The sequence below is a fragment of the Diachasmimorpha longicaudata genome, unplaced genomic scaffold, assembly GCF_034640455.1.
Source record: "Diachasmimorpha longicaudata isolate KC_UGA_2023 unplaced genomic scaffold, iyDiaLong2 ctg00000075.1, whole genome shotgun sequence".
NCBI lineage: Eukaryota > Metazoa > Arthropoda > Insecta > Hymenoptera > Braconidae > Diachasmimorpha > Diachasmimorpha longicaudata.
The window spans coordinates 72,872-82,681 of record NW_026973906.1 but is presented as its reverse complement, the minus strand read 5'-3'; the positions used below and the strand labels follow the sequence as shown (position 1 = coordinate 82,681).

Genomic DNA, 9,810 nt, shown 5'->3' with positions numbered 1-9,810 from the left:
CTAATAATAATATTTCGCGGATAGAAGGTCTTGTGAAATGTCGCGTTTTACCCCCTCGTCAATTATTTCACCCTGTTTTACCAGTAAAAGCTCATGGAAAGTTACTGTTCCCTCTCTGTCGATCATGCTGCGATGATCTTGTACAAGACAATTGCCCTCATGATGATCCCGCTGATCGCGAATTTTTGGGAACTTGGGTCGCTCCAGAACTTCGTAAAGCCGTAGAAATGGGGTATAAAATATTAGAAATCAGTGAGCTTTGGGAGTATAAGAGAACTACGCGTTATAATCCTGTGACGCGAACAGGCGGATTATTTGCCGAATACATTAACACTTTTTTGAAAATAAAACAAGAGGCTTCGGATTGGCCTGCTGAGTGTGTAGATGATGAATCAAAGAATAGATATATTGCTGAATATGAGGCGCGAGAAGGTATAAAACTTGACAAAGATAAAATTCAAAAGAATGCCGGATTAAAAGCCGTAGCAAAACTTTGTTTAAACTGTCTATGGGGTAAATTTGGGGAGAGGGAGAATTTGACAAAAAAAGCTATTATTCGAACACATGAGGAATTTGCAAATATAATGTTTAATCCTGAAATTGAATTAGCAGGACTTGTTCCTGTCGCTAACGACACTCTCTTCATGTCCTGGAAACATTTAAACGAAGCCGCGGAAATGTCCACTAAGGCTAATGTCGTTATTGCGGCTTATATAACCGGTCACGCGCGTCTAAGGTTATATTCTTATCTAGAAAAACAACAAGAACGTGTTTTATATTATGATACAGATTCGGTCATTTACATTAGCGATGGATCAAATGAATTACCGCTAGGGAATTTTCTAGGGGATTTGACCGACGAAGTAGAGAGCTACGGAGAAGGAAGTTTCATTACTTCTTTTGTCTCTGGGGGGCCTAAATTTTACACTTATCGCGTAAAAAAACCGGACGGCAGTATCGCGGAAGTTAGTAAAATAAAAGGGGTTAGACTGAATTATGAATCGCGTAAACAAATTCATTACGACTCGATTCGCGCGCTCGTTGTCGATAAAGCAGATCCCTACCAGATCGACTATCATGGTATTCGTCGGACAGTGTATCATGACGTCATCACGAGACCTGAGAGTAAGATCGTACGTGCGACAGGCCCAAAACGGCGGCTTGATGGTTTTGTGACACTGCCCTATGGTTTCAAAAAACCGCGATTGAACCGCTGCTAGTTGGCGCGCACTGTTTTTTAAAAATTAAGTATTTTATGCACTTAGATTGATTGTAGTAGTTTTGTATAATATTGTTATGCACTAAAAACGGTTGGAGACATTCATTATTTAATAATTAATTAAACAATTTAATGAGTATGGGCTATCCCGCCACTCAATTAATATTTTATTGTAGCCTCGAATAGTTATCATCATTGGATAGGGAATCGTTTGTTGATAATTAATATCCAACTTCCATATTTTTAAGTTAATTTGTTCACTAGATATTCATTATTTAAAAAATGGGCCCTACAGTGTTTACATTTGCGCAAGCCTCCTGGTGTCAGGAGGCGGCCCTACGTTTTTACCGACACTGTGGAATTCTGGGAATCTACGTTTGTGGGAGGGGTTACCGATTCTCAGGGGGTGCCGTCGTCAGCTTTGGCTGGCGGGTTTTTAGCCGTTCGTATTTCGAATTGAAATACGAAGTTTCAAAAACCCGCGGCCCGCGAAAATGAAAATTAACTATAAGACAAATGTATGTTATAGAAGGAAACATAAATAAATAAATAAATAAAAACTAGAAAAAAAAAAGCCTCCCGTTAAATTTTTCCCCATCCAATTCCTATTTAATTATAATTTAAAAATAAACGAAGTAAATGTTTAAAAAAAAAAAGACAACAAATGGTTATTCAAAAAAATTTTTTATTAAAAAAAACTTGAAACTAGACTACATTTAATAATAATAAATCTAAATCTAAAATACTTTTTTTCTTAATATTTAAACTTAAAACTAAGGGAAATAAATCGAGGGAAATAAATAAAAATAGAAAAAAGAAAATATTTATTTAAAAAAAAATTTTATTAAAAAATAAAACGTAAAACTAAAATACAATTTTTTTTTTTTTCCTAAGATTATTTTCTAATTTAAAACTAAAGGAAATAAGTTAAGGGATTTAAATCAATAAATAGAAAAGAAAAAAATTTATTAAAAAAAAAAATTTTATTTAAAAAGTTAAAATTATCAAATACAATTTATTTAAAATTAAGATTAAGGGGCAGGGGTGTAGCGCCAGCTACATCATGAACACTGCCAGAGTGAGACGACACCACAATCTCACTCCTGGTGTTATTATTTCTCCCGATGGTCCGATGAAATTCCTCACCGGATTATCCCCACTCCCAGCAAATCACCTGCCGAAATCCGGCATTCCATCGCTCTAGATCAGTAGTAATATTTCGCCTCTGACACGCGACACTCCAAATCTTTAATATTGTAATTAATCATCGTATTAATAAACTATGTATTATGTTTTGGAGTGTCGCGTGTCAGAGGCGAAATATTACTACTGATCTAGAGCGATGGAATGCCGGATTACGGCAGGTGATTTGCTGGGAGTGGGGATAATCCGGTGAGGAATTTCATCGGACCATCGGGAGAAATAATAACACCAGGAGTGAGATTGTGGTGTCGTCTCACTCTGGCAGTGTTCATGATGTAGCTGGCGCTACAGGGGGGGGTCTCAGTCCCACTGCTCCAGGGGCAGTCCTCCTCCGTCAGGTCGGGCTGGGTGGGCTCCTCCCCGAAGAGGATCCTCAGGGCCCAGGCATCCCACACGTCGTATAGGGCGAGCACCTGTTCACCCTCGGCCTCGAACTGGCGCGTCTCGCGCCTCAGAGCGCGGATCCACCGCGCTCGTGGGGTGTCTGCACCTACGCCTCCCTCCCAGCGAGCTCCGCGCTGAAGCAAAAAAAAAAAAACACATTAATATTAAATATTTATAGGAAAATGAGGAAGGGAGGGGGTATTTTAGGAGAGGAATGACAGGAAGGGGTTAGAGGGGATAAAGGGAATAGAGGGAATAGAGAGAGAGAGAGACAGAGAGATCCAACCCACCAGGTAGGCCTCGTCCTCGGAATCCGCCAACCATTTGGCGGCCCTGTCATGGAGATCCTGGATGGCGAAAATGTTCTCGCCTTCCAGGGTTTCACCCTCCTCGTCCTCCCACCGCAGCCACTCGTTGGCCTCCCGCAGGTAGGCCCGCTTCCTCCGGATGGCCTGCATCTGTAAAATAAAAAAAAGCACAATGAATTAAAAATTTAGAAAAAAGAGACAAACAGAATGAATTTAAAAAACTAAAACGAAAACAAACGAAAAACAAAACAAAAATCAAAAACTAAAACAAACAAAATGAATTTAAAAACTGAAAACTAAAACAAGCGAAAAATCTAAAAACTAAAACAACAAAAAATAAAACCGAAAAAAATACGTGGATTAAAAAACGCGAAAACGTATACCCCACGAAGGGAAGACGTTAAAATAATATAAAAAACGCTCGAAAAAAAAACACCAAAATGAACCGCGGACGCGAAAAACTAAAAATTGAAAACCGCGAGAAAAACGCCACACCCCAAAAACCGCGAAACACCACGAAAAACATGCAAAAACATAGAAAAAACTTACCTCGAGGGCAAAGTGCTCCTGGCACGCTTCTTGGCAGGTGACTTTCACCATTTTTAAACAAATTTTTAATAAAAACGAAAAACACCAAAAAAACACTAAAACTGGACACTGGAGTCCTCCGGATGACGATGGTGAAAGAGGGCGAGTAGTGCAATCTCACGGTTTATATAACTTTTGCCCCACTATTCGCCCTCAACCCTCTAACCCGTAAGTTAGAGGGAGATGACAAAGGATAAATGTGGGAAAGACGAGGAAAAAGTCAAAATTGTTCTCTAAACCCTCTAAACAACGAGAAGGAAAGAGGCAATAAACGAAAGGATTCAGGGGACCGACGAGGAAGAAGAAGCGAGAGAAATTTCCCCTAGCTTCTACGAGCAAAAAAAAAGGGCTGGGGACAGGAGAGGGAATATTGGGTTTAGCCTAGCAATAAAAAAAAGAGTCAAGACTCACCGTTAATGCAATAAAATTTATGACTTTTATTTCAGGTATTCAAAAAAATACAAAAATGCTTAATGAATTTTTAACCCGAACGGTTACTGGGTGATAACGGGGTGAAATCAAGACTCTGGATGGCCAATCCTTCATCATCATCATCCCCGCTTTGATCCAATTGCATCGCAATTTGATCAAGCTCTTTTTGACGCTTCCGTTGGAGTGCATCGCACTTCGTAATCATCCTCGCGATTCCTTTGTTCTAGATTCGCGCCCAACGCGACTAGAACGGCCTCGATTTCCTCGATAGTTTTTCGCGGTTCTGAAACAAAAAACAATACAAGATTAGCTGAAATCAATGTAATCTAAAAATTCCTATGATTGATTGGTTGAATATTTACTTGTGGGGGTTGAGGGCGCGAAATTCAATGGCCCATGCTGAACATCTTCACCCTCGCGTTCCAGGATTAAATTGATAACTGATGGAGTGCTGGGAATGATCTCGATCGATGAATCCAATTCCATCATGGTCTCAGGGATGATATCCTTCGATGCGTGGTCCTTGGATCGATTGTTTTTTGATTCGCGAGCTATAAATTGTCGTTGTTTTTCCTTAGCTAGTTCGCGACGTTTTTCGCGAGCGATAAAGGCGGCCTTCTTTTTTTCCGCGAGTTTTAAACGTTTTTCGCGAGCCTGTATTTTTTTTAGATCCTTTTTCTTATCAATATAGTTCACTTGATTGAATAAATCAAGATCTTTTTCTAACATATTAAGCCATAACTTTTTTTCTTCTGTGCTCACTTGTACGATTTCACTTGTTTTTTTTTATTGACTTTCACGATTTTAGAGTCCCTTTGAGTGCTGCCGGGTGATTTATGACTCAATCGTTTGGTTGAGTTTTTCTTCTTCTTTTCAACCGTTTGAAGGTCAAAGTCAATATTTATGACAGGACCTGTCTTGGAAATCTCATGTCGTTGGAGTTTCACTTATTTCACTATTTTTTCAATTGATTTTTTCTCATCACTGTTATATTTCACTACACGATCACTAATTATCTTAATTCCATTTTTATTCGCGTTGATTCCACAATATTTAAATTTTTTAGGTTTAAAAGTTCCAGGCTGATAACCTGATTGATAACTGGATTTTGGAGATGAGTTCACTTGACTTGATGTCATTTTGACGTAAAAAACACAAATGCAGTAACATAATCTCACTGGGTTCCTTGATGCATCCCTAGTTTAGAGGAGGGGCTAAGTTTTCCACACTTTTTTGAAAATTTGGCCTTGGTGGGGGGTGCTTTGAATAGCTGATGAGGAAGGATGCCCGAGTTGTCCTTTTTTTCGCCCCCCCCCCACTTGTTTTGCATTTGTTGACTATTGAAAGGAAAGGTCAATGATTGGTCCATTTCCTTTCTTGTAGACCAATGTCTCCTCCCCCGCAGGGAGATAATATCCTTCCTCACACACCCTAAAAAAGTGGTACCAATAGAGTTTTTCCCCCACTCCTTCTTTGCATAATCTTGTGTGTTCTATGCAGTCGAAAAACCCATTTGACTTCGACATTTTATATAATAAAACATCACTATTATGCACAATTGCTTTAGTAACCACAGCCAAAGTTTTTGCATTTTTCGCATATTTCCTTTCATTTAATAAATTCGCGATTGCAATGCTTCTCAGTGATGGAGGATTATATCTCATTTGAAAATTTGATTCGATTTTTCTAATAGATTCTGCAGGTTCTTCATTGTAACATACTTTAAATGTCGCACACATGTCTATGCTCTCATCTTGAGAGTGTAATTTATCCCTGCGATATCTGATATGGATTTTATTCCATGTCTCACCAAGGAATTTGTATTTACATACGCAAGAAGGATCAACAAGGAAATCTTCCACTTCGCATTCCAATCCTGACCCTATCGCGATTTTCCGCGCTTTTGCTGGAATACACATGTCATCACTATCTTCACTGTCTAGGTAATCATCATCAGTATATTTATCAACACATACGCGTACTCTTTTCTGGCGAAATTTAGGCTTTTGTCGTCCCTCATACGATTTGCGATCCGCGAGATATTTTTTAAGGGACTCTAAAGCGTAAGTTTCAAAGTTTTTAGACATTTTTACTATTGCAATGCCCTTTAACGAATGACAACAAACGCGTCACTCGATTTAACAAAAAAAAATCGGTATAGGAAGGTTCCATGGTAAGAGTGGGGGTACCGCGCAACATACAAAAACCGCGAAAGTGGGGCGCATGTGTGACGCCGCCGCCGCAGAACTCCCTGCGGTGGGGGATAATGTTTGACGGTTATAGGTCAATCATGTGCTTAGTGGGGATTCTGTCCCCTCCACTCTCATACGTAGCGCTATAAAACGCGGGTGCTCGCGGTGGATTTTATTCAGTCGTCCCGATTTCATCCATTCATTTTTTCAACATGGAAAGTACCCAACAAAAGGGATTCAGTGATGCTGAACAGCATGTGGTATTGTCTCAAGTTATATCTTTGAATAGATCAGAGACAAAACAAATTCGTGTCGGCTTAAAAGTTACGTGTTTCGGTCAATTCGTCCCGGTTGTACAATTTATGGGCGTACGCCCGAAACGCGCCATATTGTCAATGACCCGAGAAGAATGGACCCTTTTTTTCAACGATTTGGATGCTGTAACCGATTACTTTGACCCTGAGAAGTTTCACCCAAAGATCAACCACAATGTACCTGCAAAGGAATTTGGGGCCATAAACGTGAAATTCCACCGCAGTTTTGAAAATCCCTGCGTGACCTTTGTTCGCAATGATGATGCAAATCAGACTCCCATAATGATGATGGGGCAGAGCATCATTACATTGAAAAACAAGGCTGCATGGATTAATCAGTGGCTGGATTTCTTGGAGACATTGCCTCTCAAGGAATATAAGGAATCGCTTGTACAATCAATTAGAGGCATTGCAATGAATTATATGGAATACAATAGAATGCCTGCCACGGAGGATCTTTATCATCGCATACGCGTAAATTTCGAGGAAATTTATCTCATGGCTCGCAATGATCTCCGACGTACAATACCCCACGAAACTCTCGGATATTTGTACCAATTATTTGGAGAATTATTCCATAATTGTTTTAATTACTTAGATAAATTCGCGGGACGGGCTTACAGAACGCCCTCATATTGAAAAAAACCATACACATATGATTTGTAAAATGTATCCTACGATTTTTATGAAATATAAAAAAGATAAAATTTAAACCCTATGTTGAATTATTTATGAGAAAACCCTCAACATCTTTTCAGGTATAAAAAAAGACGGAAGGCAAAAAACATTTTTGATCTTTAAATAAAAAACCTTTTGAAAGGAAACAACATGCAATAAAAGAAAGAGAGAGAGAGAAAAACTTAGTCAAAAAAAAAGGAGACATCGTTGAGAATTTTTCCAACGGTCTGCCATAGAAAGGGAAAATTTATTGCCCTAAAAACCTGTAAAAAAAAGCATCCATTTACGGCGCCATTCATGCCAGGGCACTGCGCAATCCTCCATCTAAAAAAAAATAATGGGCCAGTTTCCCTTAACACGTGAACGACATTCCATTGCATAACAATGGGATGGTTTTAAGTGTTTTGGGACCTGCTCGCATTCCTTCGCCAGTCGCCCACCACCCACTTCCTGTCGAACAATGACATTTTTTGGGGACCCTCACCCCAGGGGGCCCTAGGGCGGCGACGTCCTCCTCAAAGGACAATGGGGAAAACGTGTTCGGACACGTCTGGGAAAAGGGGGAAGGGGGACGATTCCTGGAATGGAATTCGCCAACCGTGTTCACTTACTACTTCCGAGTACTGAAAATAACTGGAGACGACGAAGAAGGATCCACCGGGGACGCGGGCTTCAGCACAGATGCAATGTGCTGTACTAAGTAGGGACACGTAAGCAATCTCCACGATGGAGTTGCACGCAACGACTGCCACCCACGGTCGCTCCGTTGAGCTCGCGGCAATACGCATTCCGAGTCCTAGGCCGCGGATGGCCCAGGTGTTCGCCTCACGAATGGCATACGGCTCATGGAGCAACAACATGTCCAGACGCTCTTTGCGAATTAGCTGAAAGACCTCCCCGGTTACTGCAATTGAGCGGGACATGTTCAATTGCAGTATTCTAACGTCGCGTTGCGCGCCCGGTCCCTCGATCGCACGGGTCCGGGGAGGATGACCTATTGGAACGGGGGGTACCGGTGAGCCTCCGTTCGCGACGCGATGACTATCGATCCTATTTAAACTAACGTGGCACTCGCGAACCCTACCTAATAATTGAGTGGACTCACCGGTCGAAGTTCTTGAAGATCCAGGCGTTGGCTGGCTCGGCTGCGCAGTCAATCCCCCGTTGTCTGCGACGTCCTCGACGTCCTCGTGGACAGCACGAAGGCTGGAACCTTTCCCTCGTCGGGAGGGCAGTACCCCGGCGCACGGCGGGCGACTACGAACCCTTGAGGGCACCACCCTCCTTGGGTCCCTCGATGTAGTCGCTGTAGCTGGTCCTCTGGCATGCTGGGAAGCGATGCGCAGACTTCGCCGCACGACGGACGCATCATTGTGCCCCCCGGAGATCCGATTGGGGGCAGTTTAGCCTCCGGAATAGATTTGCAAAGATGCTCTGCCATGGTTGAAGTTTGACGAGACGGTCGCCGGCCGTGCCGAAAGGCAGGAGCTGAAAAGCTGAAAAGTAAAAACAAAAAGTAAAAATAAGAGGATTAAGGATTAGAGGGGGCGGTTCCCCGCGGCACCGAGCTGGGTAGCTCGGGACGCTGGGCGCCGTCCCTGGGAGGGGGCCTTCCGGTTCCCGCCGAGCTGGGGAGCTCGGATCGGGGCCCGGTGGAGGCGCTGAAGGAGTGCTCCGCCTCGACTCCCCTCGAAAGAGGAGCAAAGAGGGAGCAGACCCACAGAAGGGGGGACCCCACCCATCCCACCCGACGACCCACCCCGCGAACCGTCCCTTTCCCGAGGGATACCCGCCCCCTCCCCCTGAGACCCAGCCCCACGTGCGGCGTCGCGTTTTCGCCGGCCTCCACCGTTGCGGGAGGTTCCGACTACTAACACGTGGCTGGAACAAGTTGCGAGAACCGCAATGTCCATGCCCTTCGCACTGCGAAGCAGCCAGTCCCCCCGAACCCCCACCCGCGCGTGGAATTACCCGTCCACCAACCGATTCCGCCCTCCACCACGTGGAACCACCCCTCCGCCAGCCGATTTCGCCCTCCCTCGCGTCTCCCGAAGTCCGGCCCACCCCACCGCGACCCTCCCCCTCCAAACCCCCCAATAGGTAGGTCTCGCGGCCCTCCACCCGCCGATCTCGACCTCCACCACGTGGACCCACCCCTCCACCACGTGGAACCACCCCTCCACCGGCCGATTTCGCCCTCCCTCGCCTCCCAATTCGCGACCCCCCCCCCGAAACCCCCCCTGGGCGCAGGGGTCCAACCTGCACCCGCAACCCCCCCTTGGTATAATTATTGAGACCCCCCAAAAGGGGGATCCCAATCCTTACACCAAGTTCGACTCAGGGACCGCGGGGTCGTCACACCCCGTGTGTAAGGGCGGTTTTACCCGCCATTACACCCCCTGCGGGAAGTAGGTAGGGACATTCAATGCCGCTATAAGGAAACAACCCTGCCGGGTTATGGTTTCCGGAAAACGCGAACCCGCCGCCAAGTT

The 9,810-nt window shown here is 43.9% G+C and overlaps 2 protein-coding genes across 3 annotated transcripts; both read right to left on the bottom strand.

Annotated features, from left to right (window-relative positions):
* Nucleotides 1–2,574: 2,574 nt before the first annotated feature.
* On the bottom strand, nt 2,575–8,483 carry LOC135171669 (uncharacterized). Its single transcript, XM_064138295.1, has 3 exons — nt 8,424–8,483; nt 3,097–3,264; nt 2,575–2,940 (listed from the first exon to the last, which is right to left on the bottom strand). Exons 2-3 carry the CDS (start codon nt 3,262–3,264, stop codon nt 2,575–2,577), a joined length of 534 nt encoding a protein of 177 aa, XP_063994365.1. The 5' UTR covers nt 8,424–8,483.
* Nucleotides 4,118–6,221, bottom strand: LOC135171668 (uncharacterized). Of its 2 annotated transcripts, none has more exons than XR_010300581.1 (2): nt 4,497–6,221; nt 4,118–4,417 (listed from the first exon to the last, which is right to left on the bottom strand). XR_010300581.1 is itself a non-coding variant. In XM_064138294.1 (2 exons), exons 1-2 carry the CDS (start codon nt 4,861–4,863, stop codon nt 4,290–4,292), a joined length of 495 nt encoding a protein of 164 aa, XP_063994364.1. In that variant the 5' UTR covers nt 4,864–5,914; the 3' UTR covers nt 4,118–4,289. The 2 variants fall into 2 exon arrangements, 1 of the variants encoding a protein (XP_063994364.1); XM_064138294.1 differs by having other exon boundaries at nt 4,497–5,914.
* Nucleotides 8,484–9,810: the final 1,327 nt, after the last annotated feature.

What these genes read in the sequence shown, in the direction of transcription:
- LOC135171669 (XM_064138295.1), bottom strand. Translation starts at nt 3,264, where the DNA reads ATGCAGGCCATCCGGAGGAAGCGGGCCTACCTGCGGGAGGCCAACGAG. An exon ending in CCGAGGACGAGGCCTACCTG is followed by an intron (nt 2,941 to 3,096) that starts GTGGGTTGGATC and finishes TTTTTGCTTCAG; the next exon opens with CGCGGAGCTCGCTGGGAGGG.
- LOC135171668 (XM_064138294.1), bottom strand. Translation starts at nt 4,863, where the DNA reads ATGTTAGAAAAAGATCTTGATTTATTCAATCAAGTGAACTATATTGAT. An exon ending in CGCGCCCTCAACCCCCACAA is followed by an intron (nt 4,418 to 4,496) that starts GTAAATATTCAA and finishes TTTTTGTTTCAG; the next exon opens with AACCGCGAAAAACTATCGAG.